The following is a 27,073-nucleotide window of genomic DNA, read 5'->3' as shown; positions in this document are numbered from 1 at the left end:
AGGTAGAAATGATGAAGCTGAGTCAGGAAGGCTACCTTAAAAGCCGAGATACGGTCTGAAAGCTGGGCCTCTTGCACCACAGTTGTGAATGCAAGGGAAAAGTTCTTCAAGGAAATTAAAAAGTGCTACTCCAGTGAACACAGCGATGATGAGAAAGCAAAACAGCCTTCTTGCTGACAGGGAGAAAGTTTTAGTGGTCTGAATAGAAGATCAAACCTGGCATACTATTCCCTTAAGCCGAAGCCTAATTCAGACCAACCCTCTAACTCTCTTCAAATTTAAGAAAGCTGAGAGAGGTGAGAAAGCTACAGATAGAAAGCTGGAAGCTAGCAGAGGTTGGTTAATGAGGTTTAAGGAAAGACGCCATCTCCATTACTTAAATAGTACAAGGTCGGCTGAGTGCGGTGGCTCACGCCTGTAATCCCAGCGCTTTGGGGGGCCGAGGCGGGCGGATCATGAGGTCAGGAGTTCGAGACCAGCCTGGCCAACATGGTGAAACCCCGCCTGTACTAAAAATACAAAAAATTAGCTGGGCGTGGTGGCAGACACCTGTAATCCCAGCTACTCGGGAAGTTGAGGCAGGAGAATCGCTTCAACCCAGGAGACGGAGGTTGCGGTGAGCTGAGACATTGTGACAGCACTCCAGCCTGAGCGACAAAGTGAAACTCTGTCCCCCCACCAAAAAAAAAAAAAAAGTACAGGGTCAAGTAGCAGGTGCTGGTGTAGATGCTGCAGCAAATTATCCAGATTTAGCTAAGATTATTGATGGTGACCACACCACATAGATTTTCCGCGTAGACAAAACAGCCTTGTATTAGAAGAAAATGCTGTCTAGGACTTTACTTAGCTAGAGAGAAGTCAGTGTGTCTAGCTCCATAGGACAGGCTGATGCAGCTTCTTAGGGGCTGATGCAGCTTCTTAGGGGCTAATGCAGCTGGTGACTTTAAATTGAAACCAGTGCTCATTGACCGTTTCAAAAATTGGAGGCCTCTTTAAGAATCATGCTGAATTTACTCTGCCTGGTTTATAAATGGAACAGCAAAGCCTGGAAGACAGCACTTCTGTTTACAGCATGGTTTTCTGCATATCTTAAGCCCACTGTTGAAGCTTAGTACTCAGAAAAAAAAAATTCCCTTCAATGTATTACTGCACATTGAAAATGCACCGAGGCTGGGTGCAGTGGTGCACATCTGTAATCCCAGCACTTTCGGAGGCCGAGATGGGTGGGTCACGTGAGCACAAGAGTTCAAGACCAGCCTGAGGAACATGGCAAAACCCTGTCTTTACAAAAAAAAAAATAATAAAAATTAGCTGGACGTAATGGCGTACACCTGTAGTTCCAGCTACTCAGGAGGCTGAAGTTGGAGGATCACTTGAGCTGGGGAGGTTTTGAGGCTGTAGTGAGCTGAGATGTGCCACTGTATCATCTTGGGTGACAGAGTGTGACTGTTTCAAAACACACACACACCACACACTCACACACTGTACTTGGTCACCTTGAAGCTCTGATGGAGTTGTGTAAGGAGAGCAATGTTTTTTGATTTTTTATTTTTTGAGATGGAGTCTCGCTGTGTTGCTCAGGCTGGAGTGCAGTGGCACTGTCTCGGCTCACTGCAAGCTCCGCCTCCCGGGTTCACGCCATTCTCCTGCCTCAGCCTCCCAAGTAGCTGGGACTACAGGCGCCCGCCACCATGCCCGGCTGATTTCTTTTGCATTTTTAGTAGAGACGGGGTTTTCACCTTGTTAGCCAGGATAGTCTCCATCTCCTGACCTTGTGATCCTCCCACTTCGGCCTCCCAAAGTGCTGGTATTACAGGTGTGAGCCACTGCGCCCAGCCTGCAATGTTGTTTTTATGCCTGTTAACACGGCAGGCGGGCAGATCACCTGCCTGTATTCAGGAGTTTAAGACCAGCCTCACCAACATGCTGAAACCCCGTCTCTACTAAAAATAGAAAAGTTAGCCGGGCATGGTGGTGCCTACTTGTAGTCCAGGAGAATTGCTTGAACCCTGGAGGCAGAGGCTGCAGCGGACCGAGATTGTGCCACTGCCTGGGCAACAGAGCAAGACTCTCTCTCCAAAAGAAAAACAAAGAAAGTTTTTCTGGCCGGGCGCGGTGGCTCACGCCTGTAATCCCAGCACTTTGGGAGGCCGAGGCAGGCAGATCACAAGGTCAGTAGATCGAGACCATCCTGGCTAACATGGTGAAACCCCGTCTCTGCTAAAAATACACACAAAAAAATTCACTGGGCATGGTGACGGGCGCCTGTAGTCCCAGCTACTCGGGAGGCTGAGGCAGGAGAATGACGTGAACCTGGGAGGCGGAGCTTGCAGTGAGCCCAGATCGTGCCGCTGCACTCCAGCCTGGTGACAGAGCGAGACTCTGTCTCAAAAAAAAAAAAAAAGTTTTTCTGTAGGTAAATGCTGTCCAGCAGCGTCAGATGCTACAGAGAAATCATGCAGGAGAGGAAAAGTCCATCAACATGGCAGACTTCATTGTCTTGCCACAGCCACTCCCACCTTCAGTAGCCATCACCCTCATCAGTCAGTAGCCATCAGCATCAAGGCAAAACCTTCCAACAGCAAATTATTATCACTTGCTGAAAGCTCAGATGAGCGTTAGCACTTTTTAGCAATAAGGTGTTTTTAAATTAAGATATGCACATTGTTTAGACATAATGCTGTTGTACACTTAATAGATTACAGTGTAGTTTAAACATAACTTTTCTATGCACTGGGAAGCACAAAAATTCATGTGACTTGCTTTATTGCAATATTTTTTTTTGCAGTGCTCTGGAACTGAACCCGCAGTATCTTCCAAGGTATGCCCGCATTTGAAATGTGCATAAGAGACAAGTGTGTAGAGGCGGAAAATAGATCGGTGGTTGACCGGGCTGGGGTTCGGGTACATGGGAAGTGATGGTTAATGGGTTTGGGGCTTTTCTTTTTGAAGTGATGAAAATCTAAAATTATGATGATTGCATAATTCTGTGAATATACTAAAAACCATCGAATGGTACAGTTTATTTATTTTTTGGAGACGGAGTCTCTCTCTCTGTCCCCCAGGCTGTAGTGCAGTGGAGCCATCTCGGCTCACTGCAACCTCCGCCTCCCGGGTTCAAGCAAATCTCTTGCCTCAGCCTCTTGGTTAGCTGGGACTACAGGCGCCTGCCACCAGGCCCAGCTAATTTTTGTATTTTTAGTAGAGACGGGGTTTTACCATGTTGGCCAGGCTGTTCTTGATCTCCTGACCTCGTGATCCACCCACCTCGGCCTCCCAAGGTTTACAGGGGTGAGCCCCTGCTCCCGGCCAAATGGTACACTTTAAATGGGTGAATTGTTACGGTAGGGGAATTATATATAAATAAAGGTATTATTAAAGGGATAATTGTTGCTTCTATAATTTTACCACACAGTCTGTGCATTGTTTTGTGTATATGTAAAAATGAAGGCATTTATGCTTGAATCTGGAACAGTAGAGTATCACTGAGTGTTATAAATATATTTCTCCTTGCATTATAAAAATAGTAAGTCTTCGTTGTTGAAAATTTGTAAAGCACAGAAATTTGAAGAAAATTAAATCCTAAGCAATAATATTCGAGATATGTAACTTAAATTTTTGGTAGTATTTGACGTCTGCATAGTTTTTCTGTATGTAATATTGTAAAGCCTTAAAACAATTAATGGCACTGTTTTTGTGTAGCTGGGTTACTTAAGATTTACTTTGCGATCAGTTTAGAAAGTTGAATTACAGGCTTACCTCTGAGTTACGTTTGACTTGCTGAGTTTTGAGAATTAAACTCGTATGGAGGTTAGATGACCTGTTCCACTGCTTCTAAATTTAGGCTGCTTCATGACTGCGGTTTAGGAAACAGAATTGGGCATGTTTCCAGTGATACTTTCAGACTCCTACAGATGAACTAATGAGTGCTCTTATTACCATAGTGTAATACTTTTTTTTTTTTTTTTTTTTTTGAGACGGAGTCTCTGTCGCCTAGGCTGGAGTGCAATGGCACGATCTCAGCTCAGTGCAACCCCCGTCTCCGGGGATTAAGCGATTCCTCTGCCTCAGCCTCCCGAGTAGCTGGCACTACAGACGCCTGCCACCACGCCTGGCTAGTTTTTGTATTTTTCTTTTTTTTTTTTTGAGATGGAGTTTCGCTCTTGTTGCCCAGACAGGAGTACAGTGGCACGATCGCCACTCACTGCAACCTCCGCCTCCTGAATTCAAGCGATTCTCTTGCCTCAGCCTCGAGTAGCTGGGATTACAGGCATGTGCCACCACACCCGACGAATTTTTTTGTGTTTTTAGTCTCTCCATGTTGGTCAGGCTGGTCTTGATCTCCCAACCTCCAGTGATCTGCCTGTCTCGGCCTCCCAAAGTGCTGGGATTACAGGCGTGAGCCACCGTGCCTGGCTTAATTTTTGTATTTTTAGTAGAGACGGGGTGTCACCATGTTGGCCAGGCTGGTCTTGAACTCTTGACCTCAGGTGATCCGCCTGCCTCAGCCTCCTAAAGTGCTAAGATGGCAGGTGTGAGCCACAGCACCCAACATGTCATCCTTCTTTAATGGTTCAGAATTGCATTTAAAAAATCAGCTTGAGGTGTACTGTTAAACGTGCCACTTTTACATGTACAATTCTGTGAGCTGTCCTTTGCACAAAAGCCCCTCAGTTCACCTCTGTACCTTGATAACCATTTGCTTTCTGTCTTTTTAGTTTGTGTTTTTTGCAATTTGATATAAATGGAATGATAAAATCCGTTTAATCTGACTCTTTTCACTTAATATGATGTTTTTCAAATTCTTCCATGTTGTTGCTTGTATCAGTTAATTATTTTTCTCCCCTCCCCTCTCATCTTCTCTTTCTGGACACAGAGTCTCGCTTTGTCGTCCAAGCTGGAGTACCGTGTTAGGATTATACAAAGTAATTGTAGTTTTTGCCATTACTTTTAATGGCAAAATGCGCAATTACTTTTGCACCAACCTAATAGCTCACTGCAGGCCTGAATTCCTGGGCTCAAGCAGTTTTCTTGTCTTAGCCTCCTGAGTAGTGGAGACCGCAGGCACACACCACCACACCCAGCTAATTTTCGTAGAGGCAGAGTCTCACCATGTTGCCCAGGTTGGTGTCAAACTGCTGGGCTCAAGTAATCCTCCTGTCTTGGCCTCCCCAAATGCTGGGATTACAGATGTGAGCCACTGTGCATGGACAGTTAATTCTTTATTTTTGAGTGGTATCCCATCTTACATATGTGAACATAAGTGTGCTTATACATTTCCCCTCCGGATACACATTTGGGTGGTTTCCACTTTTTGGCTATTATGAATAGAGTTTCTGTGAGTGAATGTTTGTGTAAAAGTCTTTGTAAAGATTATTTTTCTTCTGGATAATACATAGAACTAGGATTGCTGAGTCATATGGTAAATGTTTATTAAAACATTGCCGAATTTTTTTCAAAGAGACTTTACAAAATATTGCTTCTCTTAATTTTTTTTTTAGATTCCCAAAAGGATTAATTTTTGAAACATATTTTTCTGGATACATTAGGCACACTCCCCTTAATTTAGTAGTGTTTTGGTTTTTGTTTTGTGTTTTTTTTTTTGATACGGAGTCTCACTCTGTCACCCAGGCTGGAATGCAGTGGTGTGATCTCAGCTCACTGCAACCTCTGCCTCCCAGGTTCAAGCGATTCTCCTGCCTCAGCCTCCCTGGTAGCTGGGATTACAAGCGTGCACCACCATGCCCAGCTAATTTTTGTATTTTTAGTAGAGACGGGTTTCACCCTGTTGGCCAGGCTGGTCTCGAACTCCTGACCTCAGGCGATCCACCCGCCTTGGCCTCCCAAAGTGCTGAGATTACAGGTGTGAGCCACCGTGCCCGTCCAATTTAGTAGTGTTTTATGAAGTCACCATCTCTTTCATACCTATTAGTTAAGGTATGCTTATGCTTAGGGTGTTAATGAAAGCTAAGGATGCTTATTTAAATGCAGATTCTTTTTTTTGTTTGTTTTTTTTGAGACGGAGGCTGCTCTGTCGCCCCAGGTGGCATACAGTGGCGCGATCTCAGCTGCAGTCTCTGCCTCCTGGGTTCAAGCAATTCTGCTGCCTCGGCTTCCCAAGTAGCTGGGATTACAGGCACGCACCACCACACGCAGCTAATTTTTGTATTTTTAGTAGAGACCGTTTCACCACGTTGGCCAGGCTGGTCTTGAATTTGTGACCTCGAATGATCTGCCCACCTTGGCCTCCCACAGTTCTGGGATTATAGGCATGAGCCACTGCATCCGGCCTATTTTTATTTTTATTTTTATTTTTTATTTATTCTTTTTTTTTTTTTTTTTTTTGAGATGGAGTCTGTGTTGCTGGGCTGGAGTGCAGTGGCATGATCTTGGCTCACTGCAGTCTCCACCTCCTGGGTTCAAGCGATTCTCCTGTCTCAGTCTCCAGAGTACCTGGGACTGCAGGCGTGCATCACCACGCCCAGCTAGTTTTTGTATTTTTAGTAGAGACAGTATTTCACCATGTTGGCCAGGATAGTCTTTATCTCTTGACCTCATGATGCGCCCACCTCGGCCTGCCACAGTGCTGGGATTTACAGGCATGAGCCACCGTGCCCAGCCTCTATTTTTATTTTTTAGAGACAGGGTCTGACCGTGTTGCCCAGGCTGGTCTCGAACTCCTGAGCTCAAGTGATTCTCCTGCCTCAGTTCTGAAAGTGCTAGGGGTATGAGCCACTACTCCTGGCCCTAAAATGCAGATTCTTGAGTCTCATCACCAAAGATTCAAATGTGGGTAATGTTGGAGAGCCACATGGTAATATGGCATCAAAAATAAGTTTTTATTAATGTATTTGAGTTACTATTTCTTGGGCTGTTTGTGGCGCTTTGCATTCACACGCCGTTGTGTTTCCCTATGCTAGCGGTAGATGCCAAGGCTTTTCTGGGCCCCTTTCTTTGCTCGCCACCTAGTGGTAACAAGTAGGAATCATCAGAAGTTTTAACAATGAAAGAGCTTCATACAAGGAAGGATAGAAAACATCCAAAGTCTGTTGGTGACCAACCATATACTCTGTATATTTTTGCTGTATGAACAAATTCCCCTTCCTCTTGTATTTTTGGAAATACTATTTATTTGTAAGACAGTACATTTTAGAACCTGTAAATTCTTAATCTTTCTCTTAAACTGGAAGCTCATTTTTTTTTGCTGGAAAATGGTTAGGTGTGCCTGATTACCTTATTTAATGAGAGGTGCTTTCAGACCACACTAAATTATATTAGATAGTATATGAAGTCTTTCTCATTCCATAGAACTGACCTTCTGGAGTCTTTGTATTGGCTCTTAGTTTGGTTTCCTTTACATGTTTTTGGCTTTTTACTCATATTAGTTTTGATGATTATGAAATTATTTTTGTTAAAAAATTTTTTCCCAGTAGCTTGACAGAAAAAAACCTACTTTGAAAGGAATATGTTAAGAAAACTTCAAATTTGTAAGGTCTGACTTTTCCTTTTCCCATACAGAAATGGTGGAGTCAATGAAGAAAGTAGCAGGGATGGATGTGGAGCTGACAGTTGAAGAAAGAAACCTCCTATCTGTTGCATATAAGAATGTGATTGGAGCTAGAAGAGCCTCCTGGAGAATAATCAGCAGCATTGAACAGAAAGAAGAAAACAAGGGAGGAGAAGACAAGCTAAAAATGATTCGGGAATATCGGCAAATGGTGAGATTGTTGTGCCGTCATCCCCCCTTATCCACAGTTTGAGTTACCTGTAGGATGGTACACTAAGATTTTGAGAGAAAAGGAGACGACATTCATATAAGTTGTATTACAGTATGTTATAATGTTTCTGATATTAATCTTTGTGCCTAGTTTATAAGTTAAACTTTCCCATGGCTATGTATGAGGACAAAACATAGTCTATATCAGGTTTGGTATTATCCATGGTTTCAGCACATCCACTGGCAGGTCTCAACGGATCCCTCTTGGATAAGGGGGAACTATTGTATTTTCAAGCAAAATGATGACTGTTTTTAAAAAAAATACGGTGAGTTGGCCAGGTGCGGTGGCTTATACCTGTAATCCCAGCACTTTGGGAGGCCGAGGCGGGCGGATCACGAGGTCAGGAGATCGAGACCATCTTGGCTAACACGGCGAAACCCCGTCTCTACTAAAAATACAAAAAATTAGCGGGGCGTGGTGGTGGGAGCCTGTAGTCCCAGCTACTCGGGAGGCTGAGGCAGGAGAATGGCGTGAACCCAGGAGGCAGAGCTTGCAGTGAGCCAAGATCGTGCCGCTGCACTCCAGCCTGGGTGACAGAGCGAGACCCCATCTTAAAAAAAAAAAAAAAGCACCCAAAAAACCCAATATGTTGGGTTAATTTGTCTGATTCCTCTTTTTTTTCCTGAGGATTATTTAATGAAGTTCTTTTACATACTGTGGGTGTCTATACATACATAAAATGTTTCTTATTGTAGGTCTTGTTAAAAAAAAGTTGGACAGCCATCACTGTAATGCAGCGGTTTTCAATTAGAGGTGCTTTTTTCCTTCAGAGAGCATTTGACAACGTCTAGAAATACTTTTGATTGTCACAACTTGGAGGGTGTTCCTAGCATCTAGTGGGGTGGAGACTGGGGTGCTGCTAACCATTCTGCTGTGCACAGCACGGGCCCCACAGCAAACTGCCAATAGTGCTGCTGTTGAGTGACTGATTCTAGTAGAAGAGACAGGCACGGAAACACATGAAAGAGAACAGGGGAGAGAATTACAGGGCAGGTGGAAAGTGAGCTTGGTTGGGGGAGGAAAAGGTGGGGGAACCACAGTTACTGACTTGCCAGCTGTACTGGGCACTGTCCTGAGTAGAGAAATATTTTTATTATATGTATTTGTGCAAGGTAGTACATGAAGTCTTTAAAATGGCACTGGAAGGGGGAGGTATTATCCCAACCTATGAATGCACAAACCAGGGTTTTGAGTGTTTGACACACCTGAGGTCACACAGAAAGTTATGAGCTGGGGCCTTGTGTGGTGGCTCATGCCTGTAATCTCAGCACTTTGGGAGGCCGAGGTGGGCAGATACCTGAGGTCAGGAGTTAGAGAGCAGCCTGACCAACATGGTGAAACCCCATCTCTAACTAAAAATACAAAAATTAGCCAGGCATGGTGGCGGGCACCTGTAATCCCAGCTACTCGGGAGGCCGAATCAGGAGAATCGCTTGAACCCAGGAGGCAGAGGTTGCAGTGAGCCAACATCGAGCCACTGCATTCCATCCAGCCTTGGCAACAAGAGCGAAACTCTGAGTCGAAGAAAGAAAAAGTAAAAAATAAAGAGTCCAGATGTCCTGATGAGTCCCTACATAGAAATAATAAGAAAAGAGGAACTGAAAAAGGAAGCCATGGGCCAAGAGTGGAGTGTGCAATTCAGACTCTAGTATGGAGCAGCACGGTCATGGTGTGGACAAGTGAAAGTCTTGGAGTAGAGAGCAAAGAACTCTGTTGAATGGAACATGGCCGCACCATTCCTTGGTGTGATCTCAGGTATTGGATGAGTTTGCTGTAGATACTCAGTGAATCTGGGAGAAGGGTGTAGAGATCTATTGATGACAAAAGCTGAGAAATAGAACGTAGATGATCAGCTTGTGAGGAGGAAGGGTTTGGAGTAATAGGAGAGCAGTCATTGAATATGTGAGGAGCTAGAACTTAGAAGTCTTCCTTCTCCTAGACCAGTCTCTATTGGAAAAGCCGTCAGGGATGTGGTTTATTCAGAAAGTAGTTTTGCTTGGGATAAGGATGTGATTATAGAAGAAAAAGTGAGAGAATTTTCTACAGTGAAATGGAGGTTCCAGGGTCATGGAGAGGACAGGACCCTCATGAAAGGTTCAGCAGTAGTGCTGCATGAGTTAATAGCAAACAGGAAGCAAGCTGGGGATGTGCGTCAAGAGGTGGTGTACGCCTTCAGCATGATCAGTGGATAGAGATAGGTGGCAATAGCTACTTTGGTAGATAGGTTTTCGGTGTTTTAATAGTTAGGGATCTCTGCTACTAAAGGAATTGTCTGGTGAATGTTGTTAAGGATGTGAGTGCTGAAGGCAAACTGCCTGGGTTTAAATTTTGATTGTGTCCCTTGCAGCCTGCCTGGGTTCAAATCCTAGCTCTGTTTATTCAATTCTTATTTGTTGATCTTAGAGCAATGTCATTAAGTTGCTACCTTGTGAAAGAAGGTAATTCATGTAATTGATTAGCATTTACCAAGAAGCATCAGTGTTCAGTTTCAGTCATTGGTAATTCTGTAGCTGTACTGTGAAGGGGGTGTGGGGCTGGTGTGTGTGCTTGCCTGCATGTGTGTGTGTAACAATAGGCAGCATGCAGAAAGGAAAAGATACTTTTTATAACCTAGAGGCAGCTTTTCTCTGCTTTTGTGTCAAGAAGGAAGAAGGGAGTTTGGAGAGGGATACAAATTCTTTTTAATACTAAGCTCTCTTCCTCAAAACCAGAGGTAGAATATGTAATAATTTGTAGAAATTCCAGACTTAATCTGATTTAAAAAAAATTTATTTTTTTTTTTAGGTTGAGACTGAGCTAAAGTTAATCTGTTGTGACATTCTGGATGTACTGGACAAACACCTCATTCCAGCAGCTAACACTGGCGAGTCCAAGGTTTTCTATTATAAAATGTAGGTTCTATACTAGAAGGGAAAATGTAAGATTGAAAGTTGGTCCTTTTAGAATCATAACTTTTTTCTCTGTAGGTTTTCAACTTTTATTTAAGAATAATTGTTCAATGTTAGAAGGATAGTTAATACTGGAATGAAAAGATGGTCGGGCTATTATGAAAATGTGTTAGCTTTTGCTTATTTATATTCTTTTGTTTTTGTGAGACCTACCCCATTCCCTTCCCCCAAACGGCATACATTTCACAGTGCTTAGTGTTTTATATAGAAATTTTATTTTATGATTAATAAACTGTCATGCCATTCCTTGGAACCACTTGCTTGTTTAATTCTGGTCTATCAGGTGATAATTTTATTAATTTTTAGAGGCTCCTCAGTTAATTTCCTTGGGATTTTTGCTTATATTTAGTAATATGAAATGTCTAAGGAAAAAGCGAAATGAAGCCAGTTATTCCTGAGAGTGTTCAAAATTATTGAAGTACACCTAATTGTTACATATATTTTTGTCGCATTTTATATAATATAGAACAATTTTAGCTTATTTTTCTTTAAAAATCGTTCCTGGTTTAAATTTTTTTTTTTTTTTAATTTTGGTTTTGTTTTAGGAAAGGGGACTACCACAGGTATCTGGCAGAATTTGCCACAGGAAACGACAGGAAGGAGGCTGCGGAGAACAGCCTAGTGGCTTATAAAGCTGCTAGTGATATTGCAATGACAGAACTTCCACCAACGCATCCTATTCGCTTAGGTCTTGCTCTCAATTTTTCCGTATTCTACTACGAAATTCTTAATTCCCCTGACCGTGCCTGCAGGTAAGTTGTAGGGAAGAACAACAGCGCTCAGCGTGAAAGTTAAAGGGGTGGCTGTTTGGGTTTTCCGTGTTGTTTCTTGGGCCTGCCTTTGTAGACTTGGCTGCATAGTAATTCTTTTGGCTCTTACTGAAACTACTTTGGATAGTATTAAAACAGACCTATCTCAACCCACTAGCATAGCAGTCAGGATAATTATTTTGATGTGGGATATTTTTGTTGCTGGTAGATTGAGATCTAACATGTTAAAATGAGTAGAGGAAGGAAATGAGAGGAATTATAATATAATTATTTTAATTTTTGTATATTAGCTTTCAGTCTTTTTTTAAATTTGAGACCATGTCTCACTGTCTCCCAGGCTGGAGTGCAGTGGCGCCATCTCAGATCACTGCAACCCCCACCTCCTGGGTTCAAGTGATCCTCCTGTCTCAGCCTCCTGAGTAACTGGAGTTATAGGGGCCTGCCACCATGCCCAACTAATTTTTTTTGTATTTTTAGTAGAGATGGTGTTTTACCATTTTGGCTAGGCTGGTCTGGAACTCCTGACTTTTAAGTGATCCGCCCGCCTTCGCCTCCCAAAGTGCTGAGATTACAAGCATGAGCCTCCACACCCAGCCAGTTTTCTGTCTCTATGGGCATGTTTTTAATAGTTACTCTCGTAGCAGACATAATTTTATATTTTCTGTTTTAGCATAAACAAGTTTCAGTCTTACTAATGTGTGCTAAACTGTTCCCCCATTTATACTTCAGCTTGTTCCCAGTTTTTGATAATGTAGATACAAATGTAAGGAATATTTATATGTACATAACTTTTTACTTTTAAAAAGTTGTGATAACCTGGGTGCAATGGCTCACGCCTGTAATCCCAGCACTTTGGGAGGCTGAGGTGGGTGGATCACCTGAGATCAGGAGTACAAGACCAACCTGACCAACATGGCGAAACTCTGTCACTATTAAAAATACAAAATTAGCCGGGTGTGGTTGTGCATGCCTGGAATCCCAGTTACTCCGGAGGCTGAGACAGGATAATTGTTTGAACCCAGGAGGCAGAGGTTGTGGTGAGCCTTGATTACACTCTAGCCTGCGCGACAAAGTGAGACTTTTTTTCAACTCTCTCTCTCCCTCTCCCTCTCCCTCTCTCTCTCCCTCTCCCTCTCTCTCCCTCTCTCTCCCTCCCTCTCCCTCCCTCCCTCTCTCCCTCCCTCCCTCCCTCCCTCTCTCTCTCCCTCCCTCCCTCTCTCTCTCCCTCCCTCCCTCTCTCTCTCTCTCCCTCCCTCCCTCTCTCTCCCTCCCTCTCCCTCTCCCTCCCTCCCTCCCTCCCTCCCTCCCTCCCTCTCTCCCTCCCTCCCTCCCTCTCTCCCTCTCTCCCTCCCTCTCTCTCTCCCTCCCTCTCTCCCTCCCTCCCTCCCTCTCTCCCTCCCTCCCTCCCTCCCTCCCTCTCGCCCTCCCTCCCTCCCTCCCTCTCGCCCTCCCTCCCTCCCTCCCTCCCTCCCTCCCTCTCTCCCTCCCTCTCTCCCTCCCTCTCTCCCTCTCTCCCTCTCTCTCTCCCTCTCTCCCCCTCTCTCTCTCCCTCTCTCTCCCCTCTCTCTCTCCTCTCTCTCCCTCTCGCCTCGGCGACAAAGCGAGACTTTTACACATACACACACACAACAATTTAGTGGCACCACATACATTGACAGTGTTGTGTAATCACCAGTATTTGAAAACTTTCTCTTCACCCCACACAAAGCAAATTATAGCCATTAAACAATCAGTAACTTCATTTCCCCTCTCCCTAGCTGCTAGTAACTTTTATTTTACTTTATCACTATGAATTTGGCCCATTCTAGATACCTCATGTAAGTGGGATCATAAAATATTTGTCCTTTTGTGGCTGTCTTTATTTCATCTAGCATAATGTTTTTATCCATGTAAAAGCATGGATCAGAGCTTCAGTCCTCTTAGTGACTGAATTCACATGATTCATTTTATGTATTTTGCACACATTGTTTAGTCATTAAACTTTTGGTGGTCAGTGAGTTTCTTTCCACCTTTTTCCTATGGTGAATACAATGCTGCTATGAAAATGGATGCAGTAAGTATTTGCTTGAGTCCTTGAATTTAACTTCACCTTGAGGTGGAATTGGGACTGAAAATTCTGTGTGTAACTTTTTTTTTCCAGATAGGATCTTGTTCTGTCTCTGCAGTTGTGCACTCATAGCTCACTGCAGCCTTGGCTTCCTGGGCTCAGCCGATCCGCCTACCTGAGCCTCCCAAGTAGCTGTCACTAGAGGCAGATGCCACCATACCTGGCCTTTTCTTTTCCTTTCTTTTCTTTTCTTTTTTTTTTTTTTTTTTTTTTTTTGAGGGAGAGCCTGCCACTGTCGCCCAGGCTGGAGTGCAGTGGTGTGATCTTGGCCCACTGCAACCTCCGCCTTCCAGGTTAAAGCAATTCTCCTGCCTCAGCGTCCACAGTAGCTGGGATTACAGGCGCCTGCCACCATGCCTGGCTAATTTTTTGTATTTTTAGTAGAGATGGAGTTTCACTATGTTGGCCAGGCCAGTCTCGAACTCCTGACCTTGTGTGATCTGACCGCCTCGGCCTCCCAAAGTTCTGGGATTATAGGCGTGAGCCACTGTGCTTGGCCAGCTTTTTTTTTTTTTTTTTCTTTTGCTTTTGCTTTTTCTTTTTTTAAGATGGAGTCTCACTCTGCTGGCCAGGCTGGAGTACTATGGTGCGATCGCGGCTCACTGCAACCTCCACCTCCTGGATTCAAGCGATTCTGGTGCTTCAGCCTCCCAAGTAGCTGGGACTACAGGCATGCAGCACCATGCTTGGCTAATTTTTTTGGCATTTTTAGTAGAGACGAGGTTTCACTGTCTTGGTCAGGCTGGTCTCAAACTCCTGACCTCAGCCTCCCAAAGTGCTGGGATTACAGGCATGAGCCACTGCGCCCGGCCAATTTTTAAATTTTTTTGGGCTGCGCACAGTGGCTTACGCCTGTAATCCCAGCACTTTGGGAGGCCGAGGCGGGCGGATCACGAGGTCAGGAGATCGAGACCATCCTGGCTAACACAGTGAAACCCCGTCTCTACTAAAAATACAAAAAATTAGCCGGGCGTGGTGGTGGGCGCTTGTAGTCCCAGCTACTCAGGAGGCTGAGGCAGGAGAATGGCGTGAACCCGGGAGGCGGAGCTTGCACTGAGCCAAGATCGCGCCACTGCACTCCAGCCTGGGTGACAGAGCGAGACTCTGTCAAAAAAAAAAATTTTTTTTTGTTTTGTTTTGTAGAGGCAGGGTCTCGCTGTGTTGCCCAAGCTGGTCTTGAAATCCTAGCCTCAAGTAATCCTCTTGCCTTAGCCTCCCAAAATGCTGAGAATACAGGCCTGAGCCACTGCACCAGGCCCTTTTGCCCATTTTTAAATTCATGTTTTTTTCGTTTGTGAAGTGTTGAGAGTTCATTATTCCAGATAGTAACATCTTAGCAAGTAAATGGTTTGTGTTTTCTCCTCTTCTGTAGGTTGGCATTTTGTTGTTGTTGTTTGCTATTGTCTTTTATTTATTTATTTTTTTTCCCGAGACGAGTCTCGCTGTGTTTCCCAGGCTGGAGTGCAGTGGTGCAATCTCAGCTCACTGCAACCTCTGCCTCCCGGTTTCAAGTGATTCTCCTGCCTCAGCCTCCCGAGTAGCTGGGATTACAGATGCCCGCCACAGTACCCAGCTAATTTTTGTATTTTTATGTAGAGACGGGGTTTCACAGTGTTGGCCAGGCTGGTCTTGGACACCTCACCTTAAGTGGTGCAGCCACCTCGGCCTCCCAAAGTGCTGAGATTACAGGCGTGAGCTGCTGCACCCAGTCTGTTTTAAATTTTTACAGTAAATATTGCAGTAGCAAAATGGTTTCTTTTGCTTTTTGGTTTTTTTTTTTTTTTTTGACGGAGTCTCACTCTGTCGCCGTGGCTGGAGTACAGTGGCGTGATCTCAGCTCACTGAAAGCTTAGCCTCCTGGGTTCAGGCCATTCTCTCGCCTCAGCCTCCCAAGTAGCTGGTACTATAGGCGCCTGCCACCACGCCTGCCTAATTTTTTTGTATTTTTAGTAGAGACGGGGTTTCACTGTGTTAGCCAGGATGGTCTCGATCTCCTGACCTGGTGATCTGCCCACTTCAGCCTCCCAAAGTGCTGGGATTACAGGCTTGAGCCACAACGCCCGGCCTAATTTTTTGTGTTTTTAATAGGTTTTGCCATGGTGGCCCGGCTGGTCTTGAACTCCTGACCTCAAGTAATCTGTCCGCACGCATCAGCCACCCAAAGTGTGTGCTGATTACAGGCATGAGCCACCACACCCAGCCTCTTCCTCCTTTTAGAATAGTTACGTATTTGTCCACCCTCCAGTTCTAAATTTTTAAGTTGATGTGGACTTAGATTATGTCTCTTTTTTTTTTTTCTATTGGTATATCGTATTGTTTGTTGGACATAGTACACAGTACTCAGCAAGTGTGGATTTTCTTTTAAAACTGTAAATGGCTTACCTAATCACATTTCCATGGCGTCTGTGTTGCCTTTTATTTTGCTTCCCTGCCACCATTAACGTGAAATTAAATTTTGTTAAACTTTGAGGTATTGTCCAAGATTTTCTTTTTGCATTAGTACTTTGTTAAATATCTCACGCCTGTAATCCCAGCACTTTGGGAGGCTGAGGCAGGTGGATCACGAGGTCAGGAGATCGAGACCATCCTGGCTAACACGGTGAAACCCCATCTCTACTAAAAATACAAAAAATTAGCCAGGTGTGGTGGCGGGCGCCTGTAGTCCCAGCTATTCGGGAGGCTGAAGCAGGAGAATGGCATGAACCTGGGAGGCAGAGCTTGCAGTGAGCCGAGATCTCGCCACTGCACTCCAGCCTGGGCAACAGAGTGAGACTGCGTCTTTAAAAAAAAAAAAAAAAAAGGCTTTGTGAAATAAGTGAACTATTGACTAGAACTTGGAGGTATATTTTTTGGTGAGGGTTTAGGATGGAGTTTGTTCTGTGCATTTTATTAGTTGATATATATATTGTAGCATGTCAGTAGCAGTTACTTAAAGCATAGTAAGAAGTAGTGCTCCACATACCTTTAAGTTAATTTTTATTGTATTTGCTTTTTCTTTGTATTATCATTGTCACTATTACACACTGGAATAACAAAGATTGATGTCTAACATGTCATTTCTAATTCTGATTTTGGACTTAATTTTTGTAATGCTTTTATTTAAATACCTTTAGGTTGGCAAAAGCAGCTTTCGATGATGCAATTGCAGAACTGGATACGCTGAGTGAAGAAAGCTATAAGGACTCTACACTTATCATGCAGTTGTTACGTGATAATCTGACACTATGGACTTCAGACATGCAGGGTGACGGTAAGCAAACATGGAGGGAAACAGGCACCTCTTTCAGTTGCAGGATTTGTTTTTACTCTCTTTAGACATTCCTTGGCTTATCGTTACATCAAGCTAGAATTTCGACTCACTGCCTGCCCTCTATGAAATTTTAATTGCTGCCTTTATAGGAAATGGTGCTACAGTACCGAGTTCCATTTTGGGGAACTTAGTTTAGCTCTTCCTTTACACTGTTTCAAAGGTTGAGGACAGGAAAAGTGGAGAGCAAGCAGTTTATTTCATCTTTTTTCAGATTCAATTTTAGGGGGCTGAAATTAAGTGTATTTAAATCCAGATGGTATCAGTAGGTATTTATGAAGTTTTTCTGTTTGTTGAAATATTTTATCTAAAAGGGAACTAGTTTCCCATTTCCCTCTGGGATTCTGTAGAGAAATTGAATGTTGGCCCTTGGGTCTCTTTTTTTTTTTTTTTTTGAGACGGAGTCTTGCTGCGACACCCAGGCTGGAGTGCAGTGGCAGGATCTCGGCTTACTGCAAACTCTGCCTCCCGGGTTCAAGTGATTCTCCTGCCTCAGCTTCCCGGGGTAGCTGGGGTTACAGGCACCCGCTACCACTACTACCTAGTTTTTATATTTTTAGTAGAGACGGGATTTCTCCATGTTGGTCAGGCTGGTCTTGAACTCCTGACCTCAGGTGTTCTGCCCGCCTCAGCCTCCCAAAGTGCAGGGATTACAGGCGTTAGCCACTGCGCCCTGCTGTTTTTATTCTTTTTTTTTTTTTTTTTTTTTGAGATGGAGTCTCGCTGTGTTGACCAGGCTGGAGTGCAGTGGCGCGATCTTGGCTCACTGCAAGCTCCGCCTCCCAGGTTCACGCCATTCTCCCGCCTCAGCCTCCCGAGTAGCTGGAACTACAGGCGCCTGCCACCACGCCTGGCTAGTTTTTTGTATTTTTAGTAAAGATGGAGTTTCACTGTGTTAGCCAGGATGGCCTCGATCTCCTGACCTCATGATCCACCCGCCTCGGCCTCCCAAAGTGCTGGGATTACAGGCGCAAGCAGCCGCGCCTGGCCTGTTTTTATTCTTAAGAGGTTTTCATTGCAAACACTTTTGAGTATTTTACTAAACTTAATTGTGATGTTGAGTGTGTGTTAATGTTTACTTTAAATACAGAAGCCCAAATTTGTTATGTTTGTTGATTTTAAAGGAAATTTTATTCTCTCCCTAGAGAATCATTTTGATCCATGGTAGATTGTTGAAGAGGGATGGAGAAGAGGAGAAATTAGTGTGTTATGAGCATTACAAGATAGTTTTACATTTGGTGGTGGTGGTGCTGGTAGGAGGTTGGAAACAAAGTCTGATGTCAGTTTTAGCAGCGGTTCCCTTAAGAATATTTCTTAGGCTGTGCCAGGCGCGGTGGCTCACGCCTATAATCCCAGCACTTTGGGAGGACATGGCGGGTGGATCATGAGGTCAGGAGATCGAGACCATCCTGGCTAACACGGGGAAACCTCGTCCCTACTAAATACAAAAAAAATCAGCCAGGCGTGGTGGCGGGCTCCTGTAGTCCTAGCTACTCAGGAGGCTGAGGCCGGAGAATGGCTTAAACCCAGGAGGCGGATGTTGCAGTGAGCTGAGATATGCCGTTGCACTCCAGCCTGGGCTACAGAGGGAGACTCCATCTAAAAAAAAAAAAAAAAAAGAATGTTTCTTAGGCTGAAACATAAAACATATGTCACGTTGCTTGAGGCTATCTGTAGTTTCTGTTGGGGAAACGGACCTGCTGTATTGTCTTTGGAAGTGTTATACTTTTTGAAAATGCTTCTGAAAGTGGACACGTATGTGACTTTTCTCTGGAAGGATCAAATCAGATTTGTGACTTTTGGGTTATGGTACTAAAGTGAGAATTAGGTGACTCAGCTTTTAACATTTACTAGCTCTGTGGTATGTTTAGGATTTGACTAGATCAGGATTGGCATGAGATATTCGCATACGTAGGACTTACTTACACACTTGCAACAGTGCCAGATGGAGCCACAGAACACTTCCCAGCACAGCATTTCAGGCAGCTACTCCCTGCCCTTGGGACTCAGAAACAATTTACCAACTCTGAACAAGTGGCTTCCAGCTTAAAAATCTATCCTACGCCGGTTGCAGTGGCTTGTGCCTGTAATCCCAGCACTCTGGAGGCCAAGGTGGGAAGACGTTTGAGCCTAGGAGTTCAAGACCAGCGTGGGCAACATAGTAAGACCCTGTCTTTAAAAAAAAAAAAAAAAAAAGCCGGGTGCAGTGGTGGGTGCCTGTCATCCCAGCTGCTTGCGAGGCTGAGGCGGGAGAATTGCTTGAACCAGGAGGTGGAGGTTGCAGTGAGCTGAGATCACGCCACTGCACTCTAGCTTGGGTGACAGAGCGAGGCTTCATAGAGCAAGACTTTGTCTCAAAAAAAAAAAACAGCCAGGTGTGACAACGCGTGCTCCTCAGACGGCTGAGGTTGGGGGATCTTGAGGCTGCAGTGAGCTTCAATTGCACCACTGCATTCTAACCTAGATGACTGAACGAGATGCCATCTCTTAAGGGAAGAAAAAAAGTTGTGACAACTATGAAGAAGAATGGCCAAACAGCTGTGGACTCCTAACAGTCATCCCCAGCTCAGATACTAGTATCTCTCTGCCTGTTGATGGAGGGAAAGCATGCGGAGAGTTTGGGGAGAAGGATTGACTTTAGGAAATGATATACCTCTCACCTCTGGGGACATGTTTTTCAGAGTAAAAGTAATAAGTAATGAAAGTGACCTGACTTGAAAGTTTTTTTTGTGTGTGTGTGTTTTTATTTATTATTATTATTTTTTTGAGACGGAGTTTTGCTCTTGTTACCCAGGCTGGAGTGCAGTGGGCACTATCTCAGCTCACTGCAACCTACGCCTCCCGGGTTCAAGTGATTCTCCTGCTTCTGATTCTCCTGCCTCATCCTCCCTAGTAGCTGGGACTACAGGTGTCTGCCACCACTCCTAGCTAATTTTTTGTATTTTTAATAGAGACGGGGTTCCACTATGTTGGCCAGGCTGGTCTCGAACTCCTGACCTCATGATCTGCCCATCTCGGCCTCCCAAAGCGCTGGGAATACAGATGTGAGCCACCGCGCCTGGCTGATTGTTTGGTTTGTTTTGTGAGACGGAGTCTCTCCCTGTCGCCCAGATTGGAATGCAATGGTGTGATCTCGGCTCACTGCCACCTCCGCCTCCTGGGTTCAAAGGATTCTCCTGCCTCAGCCTCCTGAGTAGTTGGGATTACAGGCGTGCGCCACCATGTCCAGCTAGTTTTTTGTTTGTTTAGTAGAGACAGAGTTTCACCATGTTGGTCAGGCTGGTCTCGAACTCCTGACCTCATGGTCCACCTGCCTCGGCCTCCCAAAGTGCTTGGATTACAGGTGTGAGCCACCGCGCCTGGCCATTTTTTAAAAATTATTATTTTAATAAAAACATATGCTGGGCATAGTGGCTCACGCCTGTAATCTCAGCAGTTTGGGAGGCTGAAGTGGACGGATCACCTGAGGTCGGGAGTTCGAGACCAGCCTGGCCAACATGGAGAAACCCCATCTCTACTAAAAATACAAAAATTAGCCAGGTGTGGTGGCGGGCATCTGTAATCCCGGCTACTCAGGAGGCTGAGACAGGAGAATCACTTGAACCTGGGAGGCAAAGGTTGCAGTGAGCCAAGATCGCTCCATTGCACTCCAGCCTGGGCAACAAGAGCAAAACTCCGTCTCAAAGAAACAAAACAAAACAAAACAACACATTTGATGCCAACTCATAATCAAGTCTGGATTACTTCTGTAGCTCATTATCACTGATAACCAAGCGTTGATTAATCAGAGTAGACTACCTGTCAGTCTACGTACAGAACTAAAGATAATCCTTATTCTTGGTTGTCGAGTACAGTTTTTAGGAAATGGATCATCTTAAAATAGGGTAATATGGCCTTGCGCAGTGGCTCACGCCTATAATCCCAGCACTTTGGGAGGCCAAGGCAGGTGGATCACCTGAGGTCAGGAGTTTGAGACCAGCCTGACCAACATGGAGAAACCCCATCTCTACTAAAAATACAAAATTAGCCAGGCGTTGTGTCACATGTCTGTAATCCTAGCTACTGGGGAGGCTGAGGCAGGAGAATCGCTTGAACCTGGGAGTTGGAGATTGCGATCAACTGAGATCGCGCCATTGCACTCCAGCCTGGGCAACAAGAGAGAAACTTCATCCAAAAAAAAACCAGTAATACCTTCGCAGTTTTTAAAAATCTAGTGAAATTCGGTCGCAGTTTTTAAAAATCTAGTGAAATTCGGCTGGGCGCGGTGGCTCAGGCCTGTTAATCTCAGCACTTTGGGAGGCTAAGGCAGGTGGATCACGAGTTCAGAAGATTGAGACCATTCTGGCTAACACAGTGAAACCCCGTCTCTACTAAAAATACAAACAAAATTAGCCGGGCGTGGTGGCGGGCGCCTGTAGTCCCATTTACTCGGGAGGCTGAGACAGGAGAATGGGGTGAACCCGGAGGCAGAGCTTGCAGTGAGCCGAGACAGTGCCACTGCACTCCAGCCTGGGCGACAGAGCAAGATTTCGTCTCAAAAAAAAAAAAAAAAATCTAGTGAAATTCATTTGTGTTTAATTCCTTATTGAGTCTGTAAATCAGTTGATTAAATTTGGTTAAGCAGAGTAATTTTCACTTAATTTTTATTAGGTGAAATACTTTTATTTATATAATGTTTCCAGTCATGAAATAGTTCAACAGTGAAAAATTCAGGTGGTCTGTTGACATTCTGGTACAACTAACAAACTCTGAATACACAAATAGTTGTGGGTACAAAGAAATTGTTCATCAGATTGAGAAGTTGAATTTGTCAAAAAATAGAGTGTTTGAGATGGAGTATCACTCTGTTGCCCAGGGTGGAGTATAGTGGCACGATCTCTGCTCACTGCAACCTCCACCTCCCAGGTTCAAGCGACTCTTCTGCCTCAGCCTCTCTGAGTTGCTGGGACTACAGATGCCCACCACCATGCCTGGCAATAATTTGTATTTTCAGTAGAGACAGGGTTTCCCTGTGTTAGCCCGGATGGTCTCGATCTCCTAACCTTGTTATCTACCTGCCTGGGCCTCCCAAAGTGCTGGGATTACAGGTCCGAGCCACTGCACCTGGCCTAGTATTACATCTTTTTTTTTTTTTTTTTTCCCCCCCGAGACACACAGTCTTGCTTTGTCACCCAGGCTGGAGTGCAGTGGCGCTATCTCGACTCACTGGAGGCTCCACCTCCTGGGTTCACACCATTCTCCTGCCTCAGCCTCCCTGGTAGCTTGGACTACAGGCGCCCGCCACCACGCCTGGCTAATTTTTTTTGTATTTTTAGTAGAGGCGGGGTTTCACTGTGTTAGCCAGGATGGTCTCGATCTCCTGACCTCGTGATCCGCCCGCCTCGGCCTCCCAAAATGCCGGGATTACAGGCGTGAGCCACTCTTCCCGGCCTACATTTTTTAATAAATTGGTTTTGAAACTGCAATGGTGCCTGCCTGTAATCTCAGCTGTTCAGCAAGGTGAGGCAGAAGGATCACTTGAGTCCAGGAGTTTGACACTAGCTTGGGCAACATAAAACTTGATCTCACAAAATAAAATGCTACTTTTGTGACTTGGGTTCCGTGGTGAATATAGGAGAATCGTCATGAAATTGGCAGTCTGGTAGGATGTGACTTTGCATTTAGTTTAAGGATTATTTAGATTTTGTTTTGTTTTGTTTTTTAAAGAGACATGGTGTTTATGTCTTTTAACTTTAGAATATATTAATGTCTGTCCCAGCATGTTGGAACATAATTTCTTTAAAGGGAGGGATCATTGCTTTTTCTCAAGTGATTTTAGTCCCCTTACCTGTGGTAAGAGGATTGTTTCATATGCGAATCCATAGGTAGGAAATACATGTTCTCCCTGCCTGTTCCTCTCTCTCCAAAATGTAGATACACTGGGCAAAGAAACATATCCAAGGAATCCTTTTTCCCCTAATATCTGCATGCCTTTCAAGAGGATATTATTTCCTTCTCAGAGTAGAAGGGAGGAGGAGTAGACAGATTGTTTCTTAGAGTGAAGTTTACACAAAGTAAGACCAAAGTCTGGCTCCTGTATCATTGATGTTTTCCTTTGTCCTGCTCTGTTGGTTTATTTTTCTCGTAATGTTGCTTTCATATGATTGTTCTCCCTCCCTTTTTCCTTGCAATATAGATTCCTAAAGGAAAACCCAACTCTTCCTTTCCTAAAAACTCTACTTTGTAAGTCATGTTCATGGCACAGTGAATTCCGCTTTCAGTTTTGGTTCTTCACTAATCATGCCTGCGTATGATCGTCCTGTTGCTTACAGACTCTGCCTGTCACACCTTCCAGGGCGCTGACCTAAGCCTTTTCTGGCCTGCTCCTCCTGCCTGCTGTGGTTGGATGTGATGTATATGACAGTGACATTTTTATGCCAAAGTTACTTGGAACTTCTGGCACATCTCATGGTTGCTTACGAGCGAGTTGTGTTCTAGTGTTGTGTGTTAATATTTTGGCAGTGATTTGCTGTTAGAGTGAATGTTCCTATCATGTTTCCTACGTTTGAATACATTATTGTCCTTTGGAGAACAGTTGGGTGCCCATCAGTTCTTTCATCCCTAAGCAATTTTTTTTTGCCTTTGCATGTTTTTTTTCTGTATTATGAATTAAAGATCTTCATGTATTTTAAGTAGTTTTTAAATTTTATACATTTTTTTGAGACGGAGTTTTGCTCTTGTTGCCCAGGCTGGAGTACAGTGGTGCCATCTCGGCTCACTGCAACCTCCGCCTCCTGGGTTCAAGCCATTCTCCTGCTTCAGCCTCCCTAGCTGGGATTACAGGCATGCGCCACCACGCCTGGCTAATTTTGTATTTTTAGTAGAGACAGGGTTTCTCCATGTTGGTCAGGCTGGTCTTGAACTCCCAACCTCTGGTGGTCCACCTGCCTCAGCGTCCCAAAGTGGTGAGATTACTGGCGTGAGCCACCACGCCTGGCCAGGTTTTAAAATTTTTTTTAAAGACAGGGTCTTGCTTTGTCACCCAGCCTGGAGTGCGGTGGCATTCAAAGCTCACTGCAGAAATAGAACTCCCCCACCTCAGCCCCCCAAGTAGCTGGGACTATAGACATGTGGCCCCATGCCCAGCGTATGTAGTTTTTTTTTTTTTTTGAGACGGAGTCTCGATTGTCACCTAGGCTTGAGTGCAGCGGCATAATCTTGGCTCATTGAAAGCTCCGCCTCCTGGGTTCACGCCATTCTCCTGCCTCCCGAGTAGCTGGGACTCCAGGTGCCTGCCACCACACCTGGGTAATTTTTTTTTTTTTTTTTTTTTGATTTTTAGTAGAGACAGGGTTTCACTGTGTTAGCCAGGATGGTCTCGATCTCCTGACCTCGTGATCCACCTGTGTTGGCCTCCCAAAGTGCCGGTATTACAGGCGTGAGCCACCACGCCTGGCTCCAGCATACATAGTTTTTTACTTTTAGTTTTATTTATTCTTTTTTTTTTTTTTTGAGACGGAGTCTCACTCTGTCACCCAGGCTGGAGTGTAGTGGCATGTTCTTGGCTCACTGCAACCTCCGTCTCCTGGGTTCAAGCGGTTCTCATGCCTCAGCCTCCCAAGTAGCTGGGATTACAGGCACGTGCCACCATGCCTGGCTAATTTTTTGTATTATTTTTTCAGTAGAGATGGGGATTCACTGTGTTAGCCAGGATGGTCTTGATTTTCTGACCTCGTGATCTGCCCGCCTTGGCCTCCCAAAGTGCTGGGATTACAGGCGTGAGCCACCGTGCCCGGCCTTATTTTTATTTTTTGTAGAGACAGGGCTTCACTGTGTTGCTGAGGCTGTAAAGTGGTTTTTTTGAAGTCGCACATCAATGTCAAGCATTTCCATCACAGATTTGAAAACTCTTTACTGAAACCTTAATGCTGTGACATTTATCATTTTGAGATCTTTTAGGCTGTTTCAAAGCTGTACTCAGTGTAAATGCTTCATGTTTGTAGGCAGCTAGTTTGGTGTTACTTGTCCATCCTAATTAAATAATTTACCAAGCATTATGAATGGATGGTCATTTGAACATGTATGATTCTTGGGTTGATTTTTCATTTATTTTGATTCAAACTAGTTAACTATGTAGTAATTGTAAGTGGTTTTTTTAAAGTACAAGTGAATGTAACTTTTACCTGTTACATCATTTTTAAGGGAAAAGCCTGCATGCTTCTTTATTTTGGCTGACTTGTTTAATGCATACTAATAGGTAGATGACCCTCCAACCAATAGGCTGGCTTTCTATTGCATGTCGTAGTGCAGTTGAAACTCCTTAGGGTAATCACCCTCTTTCAAGGCAAAGACAAATAGCATGAGTGAAGTGGTCCAAATGCCATTCTTTAATAACCTCAGTGGTCTGATTTACTTTGAGCATGCTGTGTTTCACTCTGAAGTAAAATCTGATTATAGTTTGATGTATCTGGCCAAGATACAAAAGGTGAAATATTTATAACAGCAGAACCCCACAATAAAATGCGATAGAACTTCTTGGGAACAGTTTATTGCTCAGTTAACTATTTTGAAGCGTTTCTGATAATTAGCTTGTGGGTAAATTAGATTTTGCAAAAAGTTTGCAAAATACTCTTGATTCTTGAAGAGGTGAGGTTATTGAGAAAGAGTATTTTGACCCAAGATTTATGTGAAAGCTTGAACGTCATTTTAGTAAGATGGTTTCCATGGCTGTCTACTTTAAGAGCTTATTTAGCATAAAAACATTGAGTTGTACTGCGCATCAGTTTTTTTCATTCTGTTGACCAATAAATACTTTCAGGACCATAATCCCTTCTTGGCTTAGGCATCTCAGGTGTCAAGGATGATACAAGTCCTTTGCCTGCATTTAATATCAATCGTAGCAAATAGAAGAGTCTTTATGCTTGGAATGACACCTTTGTTTGTGGCTGCCATAGCCTAATGTAGTCAATACGAAATAATTAACTTTGTCTTTTTTAACAGGTGAAGAGCAGAATAAAGAAGCGCTGCAGGACGTGGAAGACGAAAATCAGTGAGACATAAGCCAACAAGAGAAACCATCTCTGACCACCCCTCCTCCCCATCCCACCCCTAGGAAACTCCCCATTGTCACTGAGAACCACCAAATCTGACTTTTACATTTGGTCTCAGAATTTAGGTTCCTGCCCTGTTGGTTTTTTTTTTTTTTTTTTTTTTTTTTAAAAAAAAACAGTTTTCAAAAGTTCTTAAAGGCAAGAGTGAATTTCTGTGGATTTTACTGGTCCCAGCTTTTAGGTTCTTAAAGACACTAACAGGACTGCATAGAGGCTTTTTCAGCGTTACTGTGTTGTCTCTGTGCCAGATGTGGCAGGATCACCATTAGCAATGGAAATGACATTTGAAAGCCATTAGACCTCTAGGTGAGGCAAGCATCTAAGAGAGAGGTTCATCACACTATAGAGGCATAAGTGGTATCAGTTTTCATTTTTCTAATTGTTTAAACTGTATTTTATACCAGTGTTTGAAAGTAATTGGGTGTTAGCTTGAGATGGTTAAAGGTTGTTTGGGGAGGGACTTTGTTGTAATGGTTTTGCTGTAAAAAATGTTTCAAACTCTGCTGAAATGTTGCTGAAAAGCATGGTGCTGGTAACAGTTCAACAATCCGTGGCTGCTCATTCTTGCCTACTTTACTCTCCCACTGAAGCAGGTTAGCGTTGAAGGTGGTATGGAAAAGCCTGCATGCCTGTTCAATTCTTTGTTTCTTCTCCTTCTCCCTCCCCCTACCTCCTTCCCCTCACTCCTCCCCTCCTTCGCTCGCTCAACCTCTTTTGTTCAGTATGTGTAACTTGAAGCTAATTTGTACTACTGGATATCTGACTGGAGCCACAGATGCAGAATCTGTATTGTTCTTACTGAAACACAGCATGGAATTAACATTAAACTTAAATAAAACAAACCTAAATTAAAAATGCCAAATACCATCGCGCCTCCATCCTTTATACTTCTAAAATAAAATCTCTAGTCCAAACACACTGACAGTATTATGTTTGCCTGAATGTGAAACATTCCTTTTTTTTTCCATAAATAATTTGTTTGCTTCCCAAAGATGTACGTTTTGGAGAAAAATTGCCTGTAGTCTGGTTGTGAAGAACACTTGAGTCAGTTGATGGCGTGTCTTGTCCTCCAGA

General features: G+C 44.0%; 1 protein-coding gene across 2 annotated transcripts in view; it reads left to right on the top strand.

Moving 5' to 3' along the window:
• YWHAE (tyrosine 3-monooxygenase/tryptophan 5-monooxygenase activation protein epsilon) overlaps positions 1 to 26,861 on the top strand; it is a 54,945-nt gene extending 28,084 nt beyond the window's left edge. The window contains exons 2-7 of one of the 2 annotated variants that reach the window (XM_054459720.2): positions 2,789 to 2,821; positions 7,519 to 7,718; positions 10,563 to 10,669; positions 11,272 to 11,478; positions 16,717 to 16,853; positions 25,890 to 26,861. In XM_054459720.2, the coding sequence (XP_054315695.1) occupies positions 7,521 to 7,718; positions 10,563 to 10,669; positions 11,272 to 11,478; positions 16,717 to 16,853; positions 25,890 to 25,942 (702 nt within the window). In that variant the 5' untranslated portion in view covers positions 2,789 to 2,821; positions 7,519 to 7,520 and the 3' untranslated portion in view covers positions 25,943 to 26,861. The remainder of the gene's footprint in view (positions 1 to 2,788; positions 2,822 to 7,518; positions 7,719 to 10,562; positions 10,670 to 11,271; positions 11,479 to 16,716; positions 16,854 to 25,889) is intronic. The other variant, XM_054459718.2, reaches the window with a different exon arrangement.
• The last annotated feature ends 212 nt before the right edge of the window (positions 26,862 to 27,073 follow it).

Source organism: Pongo pygmaeus, chromosome 19, assembly GCF_028885625.2.
Source record: "Pongo pygmaeus isolate AG05252 chromosome 19, NHGRI_mPonPyg2-v2.0_pri, whole genome shotgun sequence".
In the NCBI taxonomy this organism is placed as follows: Eukaryota; Metazoa; Chordata; class Mammalia; order Primates; family Hominidae; genus Pongo; species Pongo pygmaeus.
Note: the sequence above shows the minus strand (reverse complement) of the source record. Positions and strands in the feature narration are given on the sequence as shown.